This window comes from Epinephelus lanceolatus, chromosome 21 (genome assembly GCF_041903045.1).
Source record: "Epinephelus lanceolatus isolate andai-2023 chromosome 21, ASM4190304v1, whole genome shotgun sequence".
NCBI classification, from domain to species: Eukaryota; Metazoa; Chordata; class Actinopteri; order Perciformes; family Serranidae; genus Epinephelus; species Epinephelus lanceolatus.
Window position 1 is genome coordinate 21,136,092 of NC_135754.1, and position 18,972 is coordinate 21,155,063.

At 39.9% G+C, this 18,972-nt stretch overlaps 1 protein-coding gene across 2 annotated transcripts in view; it reads right to left on the minus strand.

The window, feature by feature from the left end:
- Positions 1-18,972, minus strand: part of nrg3b (neuregulin 3b) — a 312,090-nt gene that overhangs the window by 37,531 nt on the left and 255,587 nt on the right. For both annotated transcript variants that reach the window (XM_033610813.2, XM_078163170.1), the window contains exon 4: positions 3,806-3,832. In XM_033610813.2, coding sequence (XP_033466704.2) covers positions 3,806-3,832 — 27 coding nt within the window. The remainder of the gene's footprint in view (positions 1-3,805; positions 3,833-18,972) is intronic.

Below are 18,972 nucleotides of genomic sequence, written 5' to 3' on the forward strand. Positions count from 1 at the left end.
CCTTTGCTTCAAAAGGAGTCAGTTGAGGTGGTTCAGGCATCTGATCAGGATGCCTCCTTGGCGCCTCCTGTTAGAGGTGTTCCGGGCATGTCCCACTGGTAGAAGGCCCTGGGGTAGAGCCAGAACACACTGGAGGGATTACATATCTCGAGAAAGCTTTGGGGTCCTCCAGGAAGAGCTGGAAAGCGCTGCTGGGGTGAGGGACGTCTGGGGTGCTTTGCTTGGCCTGCTGCCTGATGGATGGATGGCTGAGTTCTTCTGCTCATGGAATCATGCTGGCAGTGCCTACGTGTACCAGGATGCATTACTCGCAACCTATAGGTAATATTTGTTGGCACAAACGTAGCGTAGCTGAGGTTTATAACTTGCGACCATACTAAAAAAATAAAAACACAGAAGCTCCGCAGTTTGAACGAGCGTGAACCAAGACCTTCAACACTCTTTATTATTTTTCACATTGTCCACAGCAGCTCAGAACTGCTCCAGTCTTTCCATTTTGTCCCTTTCACAATGAAAGCCCAGCTTAAATTACTCCTTTACCTAAGAGGTAACTCAACAAAATAGCTTAGAACAGCATCAGCATCAGCTCACTCAGCAGTAACCTGGCCTCTTGGCCCTGCTGGTCTTGATTGTCTTTTCAGTTTACCTTCGTATCCTAAAGAAGGTCTCCAGGACACCTCTGTCCAAGCGAGGAGTAAAACTTTCATGCATAGTTTTATGGGCTCTCTCTGGGCTCTCCCAGCATTGGCTACAGCATCCAACAAAAACTTCCCACGCTGAAATTCTTGCAGCAGAATGATTCAGTTTCTGTTGGCAATGGAGGATAATTTGAGCAAAGGCACACCCAGTCGGTGTTTGTTCTCAGCTCAAGTTCTGGAGGGTCCATGCCGGCCATATTCTCTTGCATTACAGCCACAGTCTCCATCTCTCCACTGCATCTCTTCGACCATATACTGTACTTTGGCTTGAATAAATATGGTGAGTCAGTCAGCCAAAACAAATGTATTGAATGTATCCTAGTCCATAACATCCTCTGCACTCATATTTTGGAATGCCATTTCTCTCTTGGACACATAGCTGGTTTGCAATACAAGCAAAGAGAACAAACAAGTTCTGTTTTCAGCAAGCATCCCCACTGGCTACCAGAAGGTGAAATCCAGTCTGTTGTTCTTCCTCAGACCAAACGCATCACTGTCATGTCAAATAACGGTTTTGAATGGAGGAAGAACAGATTTCACAGCTGTCAACTCAGCTTTCTTTGTCAATAACTGCTTCAATCGACAACATTTTCTATCGTCACTGATTAGACATCCAAATATAGCTGCCAAATTTTCCCCAAGTTAATTTGTAATTTCTTTTTAATTATTATTGATTTATATAATTATTATAACACGTAAAAAAATGTTGCTGAATGCAAATTAGTACATTTTTAATCTTATTTTTTCTTGTTGCTTGAGGGGGAGGGGGGGCTCACCTAGGGCACCAAATGTGCTAGAGCCGCCACTGAGTCATTTATATATACACAGAGAGGGTCTTCTCCCATGGAGATTACCATGTTGTTTCTACAGTAGCCCAGAATGGACAAATCAAACACGAGCTCTAGATAGGGCCATTCGCATTTTTGCGTCTGCCACCATAGTTCTCCTGCACAGACCTTTCAATATAAAATTTAGTTGATTTCATTAAGTAACCTCACAGGAAATTAAATCATATGTAATTCTGATAAATACGATGCAAAAATGTATCAACTTAAATTAGGAAAAATGAATGTAAACTGGTAAAGTATGTGTACAAATGCAGCTTATAAACATTCACTACTGCATTGTAATACACTGGAATGTCCTCATGTAACTCCTCAAACATATATGGTGGTATTAATAACAATAATAAGCCACTATAGCTGATAATATCAGCCCTGGTATAAATTTGTCAGCTTCTATTGTGTATAATAGAAAATAATACTAGTGTCAAATCACATATATGCTAATACTTCTCAGTGGTGGAGCTGTCAACGAGTTCTTGACTCGAAGATTCTTGCCCCACCCTGTAATTTGTCAGAAACACAGCATTGAATGTCTTCAAGCCGCACTCCACAAATGAACAACAGAAGCTGCCTCTGTTGTTTGTTGATAAGTAATGTGTCACTTGTATATGCGCAGCCCTGAAAACCCTCCGGCCTTTAACCATCAGTGAAATGACCTCTCGACGCTTCCATCTTTAAAATATATGGGTGATGTGTTTCCCTACTGCCACATCATCAGTGCTCATGTGCGGCACCACCTGAGACAAGCCTCTGCCTTTTCTTTGGGTAGATGCATTTCCAAAATCTGAGCATAAAAACAGCTGTCTACAAAGCTCTGCTGAATGGCTGCGAGGAAAAACCAACATGCAGTCTGTACATAAAACCATTACAGGCCTTTCATGCCCGATGCCTACAAGGCGTTCTTGAAATTAGATGCAAGAGCATGTTGGGAAACGGAACAAACCGAGCAGCCTCGGCTATATCGGCTAAGCCATGTCATATTGACACGAGGACAACACAATCCTATATGGCCAGCCATAGCAACCATTCTACACATGACCAGAAAAAAATGCTATAATGAAGAGCATGCTAAAGTATCCATGACAAAATGGGGTATTCAGCCTGAAATACATCAGGGCAAACTAGTGAGACACACAGAGTCTCAGCTGCTGGGCAAAATACAGCAAGAAAATCAAAAGACAAGATCATATTTAGAGCACTCAATCCCACTTCAAACAGAGCTTTGCTGTTTTCTGACTGACTGTCTCAGACGGTCACATATTGGACTTATATAACAGCTATGAAAAGATTCATTGCTAAAGCAGAGGAGGAAGTCATAATGGAACACAATGAATAAGCAAGTGATGCACGGTGCTTAACGGAGAGCCGGAAAAAAGAAAACTACCTGCGCTTCAGTCTGTCATCTGTCCAGCTATCAATTGATCAATCCTGTTCTCATTTTCTCTAATGCATCCGCCCACCTGCCGTAGCATTCTGAACTAATTTAGTCCCCAGATTAAAATCACTGAACTGAGGAATGCTGTGTGTGGTGCAGGCTTCCGAGCGTCTTCTCCTTGCCTTCTATTTCCTGGAGCAAGCGTATGACGTGACGGCAGAGAATGAAGCCATGTTAATGGAAAAACTTCACAGCATGTGATGTTGGTTTATATGTATGCACAAAGGGGAGCCGGAGAGACCGAGGGATAAAACGACAAAGAAAAAATGGAAAGCGAGTGCCGGTAGAGGCTGTTTGCGGGGGTAAAATTGTATATTCCCTCTGGACAAAGAACAGCATGTCATTATTAACGAACGAGGGCTCGATAATTTGGTTTTTAAAGATTTGTTAACCCCCGGAAGGTTGAAAGTGATATCAATTGAATTCCAAAGAGGTTTAAATTGTGTTTCCATTGCTTACCGTTCTATTTATATTGGCTTATAGACAGACAAATATTATGTAACAGATCCAGAACTGCTGCTAAACTGACAATACATACATGTGTTAGTGTTAGGCTAGTAGATAAACATTCATAGATGAAGTGCCACGGTTGTCTTTATTGCTCCATCCTCATTACATCACTCGTCTCTAACGGCGCTGTTCTTCATGCAGACAGAATACACCTAATTCACCACCACGGTGTTTCCATGGCGACTGGCCCGCATTAATTTTCCAAGGTGAGTGGCCTTGTTGTGCTGGATTGTGTGTTTTGTATGTGGTGTTTCACAGACGAAAAGCACATGAAAGATTGAGCACTCCAAGCAGACAATGAAAAAAAGTTGTCTTACCCATGAACTCAATCCCAAGTTCATCCGCTGTTCCATTCAAGGCCAGATAGCATGAGAAAAGGGAGGAAATGGGTAAACAGAGGCAGGGAGAGGAGGGGGGAAGAGAGAGAAGAATAAAACAGTTACAACATGATGTGCCTCTATCTTACTCAGTATTCACCTTAGGGAGAGACACATGCTGCAACTAGACCATAAAGTTGGTTTGACGGCTTCCTCTGACATGGCGCTCCCTTGTGCACCAGGTAATGAGCCAGCCAGCCCCAGATGCTTGGTATGCTTTTTTGTGATACACTCTGGATTCACACAGCCTACAGTGGCTTTGAATGAAGAAAGAAAACAACAAAGATACAGGGGCTGAGAGGATTAGAGGAAGGATCATGAAAGTAAAAGTTGAAAATGACATATCATATAGCTTTATGTCACTGACGTTGCTTTGCACAGGGCTTTTATATTGATCTGAGCCTGAGGCATTGCAGTAATTGTTCTCCTCTGTCTCCAAGCACAGCTTTTCAATATTCACAAGCTGGTCGCTTTAAGATGCGCCACACTAACACACACATGCGTGCGCACCCATAGGCATGCAGTACATTACACTCTTGTCTGTATGTCTTTGTCTCTCACATACACCCTCTCCCTCACACACACAGTCTTTCTTCATGCAGTTAAGTCTTTCCACCCCAATCCCAGTGCTGGGGAAACAGATAAAAAGGAGCACTCGTGTTCTTTCCATCCTGACAGTGCCCCTTTTTCATGTCACTGTAATGTAATCTCATTTAAATTAAAATGAAACCCTCGCTAGTAATTGCTTTTCTGACAGAGGTGGTCTGAGTTTTAAATAGAATGTGGCTTGCCAAGCTCCTGACAGATTATGTAGTGGGCACTCTCCATGAAAAAAAAAAAAAGGCTACCACTGAAAAAACAACAACAACAACAACAAAACAAAAACATCTGTTCTCAGATGCATTTTGATTGTACCATGGGAAAATCTGTCAGAGCTGTGGCTTTGTGAATATGAGGAAAAATAAAGACACCCCAGAGAACAGGAGCGAGATCCCGATAAAAGACAAATGAACATTTGGACGAACGGATTATAATAATTGCACAAGGTTATCTCGCTCTATTAAGGGATGTGATTTGTGGAAACAGGCCTTTTTTTAATGTGAACAATCAAAATTGAAATGCACTTAGCAAACTTATGACATTAGGGAAAGTTTTAGAGAGCATTTACGTTAAAAAGGACAGTTCACCCCAAAATCAAAAATATATATTTTTCCTCTTACCTGTATTGCTGTTCATCAGTCTAAATTGTTTTGGTGTGAGTTGCTGTGTGTTGGAAATAATGGCCATAGAGATGTCTGCCTTCTCTCCAATATAATGGAGCTAGATGCGACCGGCTTGTGGTGCTCAATTGCCAGACAAAAAAATAAATAACTCTTTTAAACAGTATGCCCTGTTTTCTTTTTCTTTTTTGTGTGGGTGGTTTTCATTTGTTTTTTTGTTTGTTTGTTTGTTTATTGTTCTTTTTTTTTAGTTGTTTTTTTGTGCTTTGTTGTATTTTAGACAGCCAGGGTAGCCATCTTAGCCAAGGGATGGCAGATGAAAAATAGCCTAAACTAAACTAAACTAAACTAAAATAAAATAAACAATAAAGACTGAAAAACTCAACAGTAATGTCTCTACAACCCCCACCCAAATTACCGCGCAGAAGGAAGTGTGCATCTACTCATGGACAAAAGATACCTACCTGGGACAGAGCAAGTAACGTTAGCATAACTGCCCTGTTAACTCGTCGCATAACACATTTATTCAAACTCAATTGAGACTAAATAAAACTGTATGCCCTGTTTTCTTTTTGTGCGTGGTTTTGTTTTGTTTTTGTTTGTTTGTTTTTTGTTCTGTTTTGTGTTTTTTTTTTTTTTTGTTATTTGCTTTCTTGTATTTTAGGTAGCCAGGGTAGCCATCTTGGCTGAGGGACTACAGATGAAAGACAGCCTTTTGCGAATTCTGGCATTTTTATACTATGTGTATTTATTCATTTGCACTGTCCCTCCTTAAATAAACTAAACTAAACTAAACTAATAAATAAAGAGTGAAAAACTCAACAGTAATGTCTCTACACCCACTAACCCTATCAACGCGAAGAAGGAAGTGTACATCTACTCATGGACTAAAAATTCCTGCTTGGGACAGTGCAACTTACGTTAGCATAACTGCCTTGTTAAGTCATTGTATAACACCTTCATTCAAACTCAACTGAAACAAAATAAAACTGTATGCCCTGTTTTCTTTTTGTGTGTGGTTCTGTTTTGTTCTATTTTTTGTTTTTCTTTTTGTGCTTTGTTGTATTTTAGGTAGTCAGGGTAGCTATCTTGGCCAAGTGATTGCAGATGAAAAATAGCCTTTTGCAAATTCTATACCATGTGTATTTATTAATTTGCACTGTCCTTTCTTAAATAAACTAAACTAAACTGAACTAAATAAATAAATAAATAAAGACTGAAAACTCAACAGCAATGTCTCTACATCTGCTAGCCATATCATTGCACAGAAGGAAGCTTGCATTTACTCATGGACGAAAGATTCCTGCTTGGGACAGTGCATTGCCTTGTTATCTCATCATGTAACACATTCATTCAAACTCAATTAAAACAAAATAAAACTCACCAAGACCATCACAAACCCCTTAACTTATCAAGTGAGATGTGAAAATATGCTGTTTTTCCTTGCTGCTGTTGCTGACTGGTTGTTTACAGTCCTATAACTATATCCCTACCACAGGCAGTCACCATGTTTGCCAGCTCAGCTGCCTGTTCCACCAGTAGAGACTGACCTCTGGTGGCTTGTGACGTGCACTACATACAACACATCCTAAATATAGCCTCTCTATATGGGTTTAATAGAAAGATTAGCATCTATGCTTTCAACATTGTTAAAATACCCTGGGAAAAACGTAATATTGAGAAACAGCTGAAGCCAATATTCATTTTTCATTTTAGTGAACTTTCTATAATTATGTATTAAATACAAAATTTGTCATGTATGCTATAACTGCCTGAAAGACTCTTAACAAGGCTGAAAATCAGGTCTGAAATCACCAAATTTATCAATCAATTAACAAATTAAAATTAAGTTAGTGTTTGAATAAGAAGAAGGTGCCATCTTGTTTTTACTCAACACAATATAAACTCATCATTTCCAGATTTCTCTTCTGCAGCCTTGGGGATTATTTAACAAACATATTTATTAAACAGTCCTCCTAATTTATAGACATAATCCAATATCAACTAACAATCTCATGATTAAAACAGTTAAGAGCCAATCAGTTCTGGCCATTAGACATGAAGCTTTTTGCCAGGAGGATTTTTTGAGATACAACTGCATGATTAAGATACAGTCGACACTTTAGTTACGAGGCAGCAGAGCTTACTGTCACTGTGGAACAAACACTTGGCAAGGCCAAATAAGTGAATGCAGTATCTAACTGATGTTGCCTGATCTGTATTATCCATTCAAGCCTTCCTCTGTGATCGCCCATGGCAACAGCAAACACTTTTCCACTCTAAATCACCCTGACTGTCACAGCCTGTGCAGATGATGTCATTACAACACTGATACACATCCCTCGCTCTGGCATTGCCTTGTCTGGAGACATTCACCAATCATAATACGTACAGGCTCCCAATCCGTCGCACTGGCAACTCAAAGCACCCGGGGGAATCACTTACGCCGTCTTGTGGGAGCCTTGAGCAGGCTTGGAGAATACCTGTGCATCATGTCAGATGCTCTTGGCCCGATTAAGAAGCAGAAATCTGGCAGGTGGGAGAGACAATGGCGGGAGTGAATCAAATCCTTAATCCCCTCCTTCACTTGGGTGAGCAGGGAGCTGGGGAGCCAATGTGTCTGTGTATGTGTGTGTGTGTGTGTGTGTGTGTGTGTGTGTTACTGAACTCAATATCCTGCGTCGCTACTTACTCCAGACCTAATATCTACAGGAGATAAATAGTTCAAATTAAAGGCTTGCCTTCTTCCTCTTTGTAAATCAGCTGGGTAAAACCAAAAGCTGGCCCACCTCCCTCCTCCTCCTCTTCAATCTCCCACCAAACATCACCCCGATACTCTCAAAGGTGCAACTAGCCCAACTGTACACCATTAGTGGCAAACTATCTCACAGTTAAGGGAGAAACTCAACTTTTTTTTTTACCAGATATAAACTAAACTGCAGCCTTCCTACACTCCCATGTTTCCAATTAAAGCCCCAGCCACTTCCCTACTGTGCAGTGTGCACCAATATGTAAGACCCAAGCACCTTCCTCCCAACTCATTTCCAAAGCTGAGCTCGCAGCAGTGTAGCTGGAGTACCTGACAGGGAGCCTCTTTGTCCTTTTGTCACCGGGCTTTTGAGATGTGTGCGACAGTCTCCGCTTCTCTTTCTACCTCTGTTAGGATGTGTGTGTGCTGTGTGCAAGGTGGTGCGCACTGCTCTTTTGAGTGGCTGCTTTGTGGCCAGTCAATACCAAGACAAAGGATGAGAGGGGATAGATGATTCGAGACTGGAAGGTGCACTGAGATTGATTTCAGTAAAAAGGTGAAAAAAGAGAAAAGTGTGTGCATGACACATGAAACTTTTCTTTCCCCCCAGTGTGCATGATCTGTGTCTAACGCTGAAGATGTGGAGTTAAACTCTGCATCCAAACATGCACTTTAAAAACAAACCCACTCTCACACACACACACACACACACACAGTTGCTATGAATTGAATTTCATTGGCGCACGTCCCGCTTGTAGTTGCTGTTAGTGTGTGCATGTACGTGTGTATGTTATTATATGATTTAGCTTTTGGAAGCAGGATAATCCTCCAAACCCTTGGTAATCTGGGTAAATTTTAGATTACTCTGTATCAACAGAGATCAAAATAGGCTTCATTCCTCCCTCAAATCTTCCAGGGTACACTTATCTCTTATGGTGGTTGGACAACTGTGGGGGAAACACAGCTCTCTGGGGTGAACAGGTGCACGCATGGAGCGGTGGTACAAGACAATTTGTATACTGTTTTGTATTATAATGTTTTTCTGGTAGTAGAGGTTAGGGTGAGTTCATGGCACACAATTACTCCTGAAGATTTCTAAAGAATATTTTGACAAATGAGCATTTTGTAGTGCTTTTAATAGGTATTTCATAGATATTGTATATTTCAGTGGTGGATGAAGAACCTGGAAGCCATACTTGAGTAAAAGTACAGATGTCTCACCAGAAAATTACTTTGGTAGAAGTTACCTATTAGAACATTACCTGAGTAAAAGTCCTTAAGTATTTGACATGTACTGTACTTACATACCAATGTCTTCTTAACGTACATGTTCTATAAATGGAGCTTACATTACACTTGAAGAAAAACGAGGTCTTCATCACAACTTAAAGGATCTAATGTAAACCTTTGACTATCCAGGGCTGACACATAGAACAGTCACTGAAGTTACCTGTCACAGATCTTTATCACCTTGAATTATTACTCGCCTTCCCTGCTGTGGGACGCCATTTTCTGCTTCCATCATGAAGTCAGTCTCATTGTCGAGTGAAATGTAGTCGCTAGCATGTTGTATCTAATCTGACATGCAGCCTGAGGTTGACTGGAAATCCAATCTTATCTACGGCTATGAGAGCACTCGTTTGCACTTGCCCTTATGTGATTAACCTATGATCTACCGTAAAACCTCAATTAATACCCCGGGCTATTATTTGCTCAGCGAGCCTTAATTTGGGACAGGCCTTTAATTCCTTTCACACAAATGTGTTGCTCAGCAAAGATCTGGAAATACAGTTTTGTTAAACCTTCAAAACCTGAGCAAACTGGCCCGATCCCTTTAAAAAACACCACACAAAAAAGGCAACAAGCAACTTTACAAGAAATGACCCAAAAATTTGCACAAAATTTGGAAAAAATACAGGAAAGATTCTTGAAAAATAATAATAAAAAAACAAACAAACAAAAACAAAGAAATGACCTGAAAAAAAGTGCTGAAGGAGAGATTCCCCCCCCCCCCAAAAACATAATTTTAATAATTTCAAATGCATTTTCCTGGACATTTTAAAAAAAAAAAAAAAAATTCCCTTTCTCTTACCTTTTTTCAGGTTTTTTTCTTGTCATGTTTTACTGTTTTCTTGCAATTTGCAGGACATTTCTAGCCATTTCTCGTTGCCTTTTGCACATTTTCGAAAGAAATCAAACGAATCTGCTCACAATTCAAACATTTAAATGCTTGTAAAAGGCATCTGAATGTAGCACAAGATAACTGCTGTCTATCCAGGTTTCAAAGGGTTAAACCAGTATGAATATTACTTGTGTAAAAATGAGGCCTCAGATAATATATCAATCATGAATCATTCATTTGATCTAGTTTCAACAGATGCCCATCAGGGAGAGAGTTACGACACTTGAGGCTACTCACAATACTCACAACTTAGATTACACTTTATGAAAAATCCTTTGATTCTTTTGATCTGAGGACCATTACGGACTAAAGTAATAACAATAACTTACAAGGTAATCGAGGAATGGACACATGACTTGTAGAAGCCAACAACCCACTTTTACATGTCCGAAGAACTTCTATTAAAAACTGAACTGCTTAACAACCAGACCAGGCATCTAATTCAGACAGGTGTTTATTTGTCAAAATGTGTAGCTGTACCAGGCTAGTAAAAGGGACTGGGCAATTAATTGGGATGAGACTTTTAATTGAAGTTTTAGGGTAACTTGGAAGCTGGGACCAATAATTCGCCAAACTTTCTGATTTTATTTTGTAGTGATGAAGTAATGAAAATGCTTGGGACACAGAAATACATAGATACTGAAGTCTAGCTGGAGTAAAATACTTTAGCTCCAATACAAAGAAATGCACTGGAGTAAAAGTGCACATTTTATTTAGGAGATGTTGTGGAGTAAATGTTAAAGTTGACAGAAATATAAAAACTCAAATAAAGTAAGGATACTCACAAAAAATACTTAAAAAAAGTATTATTACTTTGTTACATTACACCACTGGTATATTTATATGCCATTTACTCACCCATTTATCTATTTTGTGTACCAACTTCTTATGAACAGTTGTACTATTAATATGACGAAGAGTTTTCATGAATGACCCTTATATACTTAAGAAAACCAGGGTACTGCAGCGAGAAGAAAATATAACAAAACCGAATAAAGAAAACACAAGAAAAGAACAACATGAACTTTTAACACAACAAAAGTGAAAAGAGGACATGAACACACGATTGGTGTTTGGCCTTCAACCTCCCAAATCCTTCACTGAGATGAAAGCGAAAGCTTATATAACCATAATAAAAGATATTTGAAGGTCTTATTCTTATTTTCCATGAGATTTTTATATTCATGACAAGGCTCTACTGTAGATGATACACTGTTCATATGCAGGCTGTATATAGGGATATGATGTGCATACAGCGGGGGTGGATGGGGAGGATTTGAGGCCACAAGAGTTCACTACGGAACCTAATTTAATGAACCATCTGTGACGGGAGGTGTCTCGCAAACAGTATATTTATCTTCCTGTAGCACCGAAACAAGTTTCCCACCTACAGTACAGCATGTTTTCTCCCTCTCAGAATAGTACTGGAATATTGTGTTCATGTGTACACTCAGTAATAACTGTGACATGTTGAAATGCTACTCTATATACTTATTTGAACACATTTTCATTCCCCTGAAACTATTCTGAACTTTGAATAAATTCACATTTTGTACTTCTTTGTCGTTTTTCAAACTTTCCTTTAACATGATATAATAATTCTTGAATACATTATTGTGTTTATTTCAACTTTGCTTTAATGTTTGCTTTTTTATGCAGATAACTGAATAATTTTACCCCAACAGGCCTTTAGAAATTATTCAGATAAATCAATCTGTGAAGGAAAAATGAGTCTTTGGCTCATTGTTTGCGCCTTGTAGACATAAGTAACCTGCCAGAGGGGGTTGTTAATAGATATAGCTTTGTATTAAGGGGTTATAAGAAGAACAGGTTGGGAATCACAGCTATTAACTACCTCTAGATACAACACATGAGCAGTAGCAACAGTGCAAATATAGCTTTGCAGCTTAGGAGTTAATACTGTTGTCTGGGAGATTCCTAGTCTTAAGTATTGTGTTTTTCCACACGCTGATCAAACTGTTTCATAGGCTTATCTTCAGCAACTGTAAAAGATGCACGTCCCTAAAACACAGTATTTTTAGTCATCTGAAAGGTCTATTGTATGTTTAATCCACTGACAAAATCCAACCACTTCCATTTTCTGCTTCAATCCTGCTATATTTTAAAATAGTGATCTTCTCCCAAGAATAATCAAGTTGAAGTGCTTTTAGTAAGCCCATAAACTGCAGGAAATGTAGTTTCTAAATTGGTAAATAATAACAAATGTTTATTGAGTATACTTCACGTTGGGGAGCAAAACATAGATTTTTAAATTGATTTTTTTAAATTCAGCTGCTTCACTTTATGTGGATGTGGAAAGAAGTGACCTCTTTCATTGTTGTAATCTATAATTAAGTTGCTGATGTCATTTCTGTTTCAAGACACAGCCAAAAGGATAAAGCAGAAAACTGCAGACAGCCGAAGACACAGACCCTCAGTTAGCAGCTGTGGTATATTGAATTCAGCCAGTGCAAACCCCAGCGTGATCCCAGGGGTCTGATCCCACACCTCCACGATCCCCCACCAGATCAGCAAACTTTCTGTTGCTGCTGTTACACAGGTTAGACCTAGCCCACTGTGACTCCGGTGCTGGGGTTTGCACAGTCTGAATACCAGTTGCTATAGCCACTGAGTGAAGGTCTATAATAAGGTTTTACCCATTTTACCCCTTTCACGCATCGTGGTTACTACAGTGGACAGCTTTTAAAAGCCATTTTTTTGTATATGCATGGGTTTTGATGCTATAGTTGCATTTAAGTCACTGTAGTGGATCCTAGTATGTCACTCACTCACTCACTCACTTACTCACTCGGGTTAGCTGTTGGGGGGGCTTCATGTGTTTCCGTTACAGCACTGATTGAAACAACACCAAAGTATGGTGACAGTATTGAATTTGGAGATAAGGTTATTGCCCCAGCCTTAGTGTCACACAAAAATATAGGGCTACAAAAAATGACATAAAAGATCCATTTAACACATCAAACAAACCTTTTATATATTTTGCTTTCTAAGGCCGATTGCCTTATACATTTTTAATGAATGAAAATTGTGTTGTAATCTTTTATATTTGTGTCTTCTGGTTTCCATTTTTGTGCCAAACACAATACGATTCAGTTTATCTCAAAGAGCAAAATAAAAATCTGGACACTCAGGAAAATTGATGTCTGTCCTATAGAAGATAAATCCCACGGTGAAAACTGGCTGCCATGAGGGGGAAAGAAACATGCTTCCTGACACTGGCTTGTGACCCCATTAATGGACTCTCAGTGGGCCTGGTGGCATCAAACAGAAGGCAATGGGAGTTAAGTTTTTTCTCTGACTCTTGGTGCAGAGGAACCAAGTCACTCCATAAAACAGTGTGAATTTGTAAAGCCGCAGTCTCGTGGGAAAGGCTCTGGGCCTCCAATTTCTCTTCCATGTACCTCTGACTTTTGCTTTATTTTTTAACTACACTACACAGCTGTCATGGGGATTCAAAGACTTCAGGGGAATTATTTTTCATGAACAATAGGAAACTGAAGACTTTCTTTCCTTTTAGCTACACTAAAGCAAGATTAAAGAGTGTAATAAAAGATACAGGAGGTTTTATGCACAGGGTGTAATTCTAATATCTGCATGGTAGCACTGTACCTCTGTCGGCCAATTAAGAAACAGTCTCATGATAGGCATTATGACTGTGTCAAGCAAGTAAATAATGTTTTTTTTATTGCTATAATAATTCCCAAATTGATATTTAAATGAAGATTTCAACATTATGACACTTTTAATCAATGTACCACCACGTTATTAAAAAATGGACACAAAATGGAAACATTAAGCCTGAAGCAGATTACCTCTTAGACTACATACTTGAGCTATGTATCGTTATGTTACTGGCACTCATTTTAGGTTCCAGAAATAAACTGTTTTATAGGACAATTTCAGTATTTTTCAACCTGGGCTCTATTTCCCCATATGTATGTGTGCATATGATTCATGGGTACCACTCGTTCTAAAATTGGTTCAGTATTGAGCCGCGAAATGAGCTAAAACGGTAATGGGGGCAAATGCATCCCGTATAAAAGTGCTTTTTTCGCCACTGACCGGTTCAGATCACCAGTGCTATCTCTGTAAATAGCATATGGTAGCGGCCCTGGGGCAGTGGTGAGTGTGAATGAGTGGAGTCAGCTGTCAGTCAGTGTTGGAGCAGAGAGACGGAAGTTGTCCCCGCTTGGTAATGTAAATGAGTATGTGTGTGTGAAGTGTGTGTTACACTAGAAGAGTCAGAGGACGGTGTCTTTTACGTGCTACCCTCTGGAGTGTTACCAGAGTTTTTGGAGTGCTCAAATAAATGGGCCTTTTTCCCGAACGCAAGAACAGGATGTCACGCAACACCCCGTACAGCTTTCATAGGCTGCCTTTGTCGGACGGTGAGATGCTGAAGTTGTGGTTAGCTGTGCTACAAATGGATGCTAACACTCCTGTCCAGACACTGCGCCTTGCAGACCATCGGGTCTGCAGTGCTCACTTCTCCCAAGATGACTACTGCCAGCCGAAGAAGAGAAGACATCCAATCCCGAAACACCTCTTCCTCAACAAAACGGCTGTCCCACGAGTAGAGAGAGCTACAGACACAGTGGAGCAAAGCTCGTGACATCACACAGCCCTGAGGTAAGGGAAAGGCTAAGTTAGCATGCTATTTACAGAGATAGCACTGGCGATCTGAACCGGTCAGTGGCGAAAAAACACACACGTCACACACACACATACTCATTTACAATACAGAGCGGGGACAACTTCCGCCTTTCTGCTCCAACACTGACTGACAGCTGACTCCACTCATTCACACTCACCACTGCCCCAGGGCCGCTACCATATGCTATTTACAGAGATAGCACTGGCGATCTGAACCGGTCAGTGGCGAAAAAAAGCACTTTTATATGGGACGCATTTGGCCCCATTACCGTTTTAGCTTGTTTCGCGGCTCAATATTCAATTTCAATTCAATTCAATTTTATTTATAAAGCCCAATATCACAAATCACAATTTGCCTCACAGGGCTTTACAGCATACGACATCCCTCTGTCCTTAAGACCCTCACAGCGGATAAGGAAAAACTCCCCAAAAAAAACCCCTTTAACGGGGAAAAAAAAAAACGGTAGAAACCTCAGGAAGAGCAACTGAGGAGGGATCCCTCTTCCAGGACGGACAGACGTGCAATAGATGTCGTACAGAACAGATCAGCATAATAAATTAACAGTAATCCATATGACACAATGAGACAGAGAGAGAGAGAGAGAGAGAGAGAGAGAGATGCAGGTAATGACAGTAGCTTACAACAACATTAATGAAAGTAATAATATTATAGTTATAGTTCTGGCTACTGTGGTACAATATGTTGAAAGTATGTATTAGTATCAGACAGTATACTTGTGTGACAATAGTCATATGTGTATAATAACAGTAGAAGTATGACTAATGACTAATGATGGCAGCAGCAGCAGGAGGCATCTGGCAGGACCACGGCAGCAGCACAACCACACACGTCACACTGTCCAGGCACCGCTGCGGTATGAGTTATTCTGAGAGACAGTGGAGCACAAAGGCTCCGGAGAAGAAGCCGAGTTAGTGACATCCAGAATGGCCGAGTTAGCAAGATGCAGTAATAGGATGAGAGTGAGAGAGAGAGAGAGAGAGAGAGAGAGAGAGAGAGAGAGAGAGAGAGAGAGAGAGAGAGAGAGAGAGAGAGAGAGAGGGAGAGAGAGGGAGCCCGGTGTATTATAGGGGGTCCTCCGGCAGACTAGGCCTAAGTCAGCCTAACTAGGGGCTGGTACAGGGCAAGCCTGAGCCAGCCCTAACTATAAGCTTTATCAAAGAGGAAAGTCTTAAGTCTAGTCTTAAATGTGGAGACGGTGTCTGCCTCCCGGACCGTAACAGGAAGATGATTCCACAGGAGAGGAGCCTGATAGCTGAAGGCTCTGGCTCCTGATCTGCTTTTGGAGACTTTAGGGACCACGAGTAACCCTGCGTTCTCAGAGCGCAGTGTTCTGGTGGGATAATAAGGCACTATGAGCTCTCTAAGATATGACGGAGCTTGACCATTTAGAGCTTTATAAGTTAACAGTAGGATTTTAAATTCAATTCTGGATTTTACAGGGAGCCAGTGCAGAGAAGCTAAAACAGGAGAAATATGATCTCGTTTCTTAGTTCCTGTTAGTACACGTGCTGCTGCATTCTGAATTAGCTGGAGAGTTTTTAAGGACTTACTAGAGCTACCTGATAATAGAGAGTTACAGTAATCCAGCCTTGAGGTAACAAAAGCGTGGACCAATTTTTCTGCATCTTTTCGGGTCAGGATAGGCCTAATTTTCGCAATATTACGCAGATGAAAAAATGCAGTCCGTGAGGTTTGCTTTTCAATACTGAACCAATTTTAGAACGAGTGGTACCCATGAATCATATGCACACATACACATGGGGAAATAGAGCCCAGGTTGAAAAATACCGAAGTTGTCCTTTAAGGGGCAAAAAATTAAAATGTGAGAGAAATCAACCTTTTTTTTTAATCTAAGGCAGTACGTAAGTACTTTTCTGTCTATTCTGTACTAATAATGAGAAATTCTATCTATTCAACAAGAGCTTGGTGTACAATGATTAGCAACATTTCTCTTTGCTGGAAATTAGTTTTTAGGGTGTTATATGATTTCATTAACGAGTTAACAGGAGAGAGCTGAGAGGAAATGAAGGAAGAGAGAAAGAAAGGAAGCGAATGCAACAAAGGTGCCTTGTTGGCAGTGGTGGATCTTCCCACTGGCAACAGAGGTGGCCACCAAATTGTTCCTCCAACTCCTCCCTAATTTTTTTTTGGTTTGACATTAGAAAAAAAAACAAACAAACGAAAAAAAAAACCTAAATAACATTAGTCGAAGGGGTCAGAAAATGAAAAGTCAAAAGCCATCCAGGGTGCAGTCCAAAAAACAGAAAAAAGAAAGGATAGAATTTGTACACATTGTATTATTAATTATCATTAAATTGCTTTGAAAGGCCAGTAACGTTGTGGGGTGGAGCTGAGACTCTGGTGGCAGTGTCAGAGAGGAGGATGCTGTCTAAGATACGTGTCATCTTGGATAATGTCTCCCACCCACTCCACCATGTGCTGGTCAGACACAGGAGCACATTCAGTGACAGACTCATTCCCCCAAGATGCACCACAAAGCGCCACAGGAAGTCACTCCTGCCAGTTGCCATCAACCTGTACAACTCCTCCCTCAGAGTATCAGCCGCTCTGAGTCAATAGACTGGCATTTGGACTTTTTAACCTAGTGCACTTATAATTCCTAATTATCTCCTGGGAGCAAATATTCAACTGTACAATATTTTTCACTGCTTGAATGTTTATATTAATTCAAAATACAATGCGCATAACTGTACATATATCTTATGTTTACTTTCTGCTATTGTTGTTTATTCTACTGATGGATATATTATAGTTAAATTATCACACTTACAGCCTCAGCACAGTCACAATATACATTTTATTTTAATACTTTAATCTTATAGCTTAAGTACTAGTGTTAAACATGGTAGCATAGTGCACATTTTATTATCATTTTAATGCACATTTAATTTCCCCTTTATTTTATTTATTGATTTATATTTACACACTTTTATTTCATCCTCTTAATCCTCTTAATCCTACTTCTTATAATTTTCTATTCTTTACATTGGAGCAACTGTAGTGAATCATAATTTCCCCTCAGGGATCAATAACGTGTTTCTAATTCTGATTCTGATTTTACTGTTTGTTTTTTTCCATTATTGTTTGTTAGCTAAGGTCTTTATTTGTGTCTATTTCTCATGAGCTCTTGTTCTTGTTTGGGGGAAGACGGACCAGCAATTAAGAAATACAGGCAATTAATCAAATTCAAATGAAATGTGTTTTTTTTTTTTTTTTAATTTGTACTTGTACTTGTACCTACTGTTAAGACCTTGTTTCCTTATTTTCTGAAAAGCAGACCAGTCCTCGGGGCTGAAAAATTGCCCTCCATTGAATAATTAAAGAAGAGTAAAATCAGTCACTGATTGAGGCGAGGTATTAAATCACAACATCAAATCAGGAGTGAACAACTATTTTCTTTCTTCAGTTATTCATTCAGTATTGAGGGCTACTTTAAAGACTAGTCAAATTGTGTGCAGAGCTGAAATAGTGTTAAGAGTATGTCTCCCTGAGACCCGAACATTTATTTGGTATGCATCTTGGGATTAGTAGGACCTGATAAGTATAAAAAACTAAACATTGTCAACGGTAATTAAGTCCCAATGTCCTCAAACACGTACTTCCTAATTAACAATATCTTAGCTTGTTACATTTGCCAAAATTGGTCAAATATAATTAATCATAAATAAACAAGTTTAAACCAAGAAATCTGATCAGGTTTTAAACCTTGTCAACTTTTGTGTCGGGATCGGCTGCAGGCTGACTTGGCAGAGATGGCTGCCATCTTGTTTTACATAGATTAGTGTATTGTGCTCTTACTACCCCTAGATGGCATAAAATGTGTCCATGAACGAGGACAACAGGTCAAAGTTAAGTAAAATGAAGTATAAGGTGCAGTAAACCCAAAATGTGATGTCCTCATATGAGGACACAGGGTCTCAGGAGGACATGGCTGTCAACTCCCCTCGCCAAAAATTAGCATAACTTTGGAGCATTATTTGACCCCCTTCAAGACAAGATACCTTAACACGGTTGGTACCAATGGGTGCCTTAGGTCCTCTAATGCAATATGATACTTGTCTTCACTGTAGTTTTAGAACTGAGCCCAAAACAGCAGGTTTATTTTTATATACTTTATTAATCCCCAAGGAGAAATTAAATTTTTCACTCTGTTGTCAATTACACACAGGTCCGAACACACACATGCACAAACTGGACTTATACATGCACTAAGTGGAGAGATGTCAGAGTGGGCTGCCC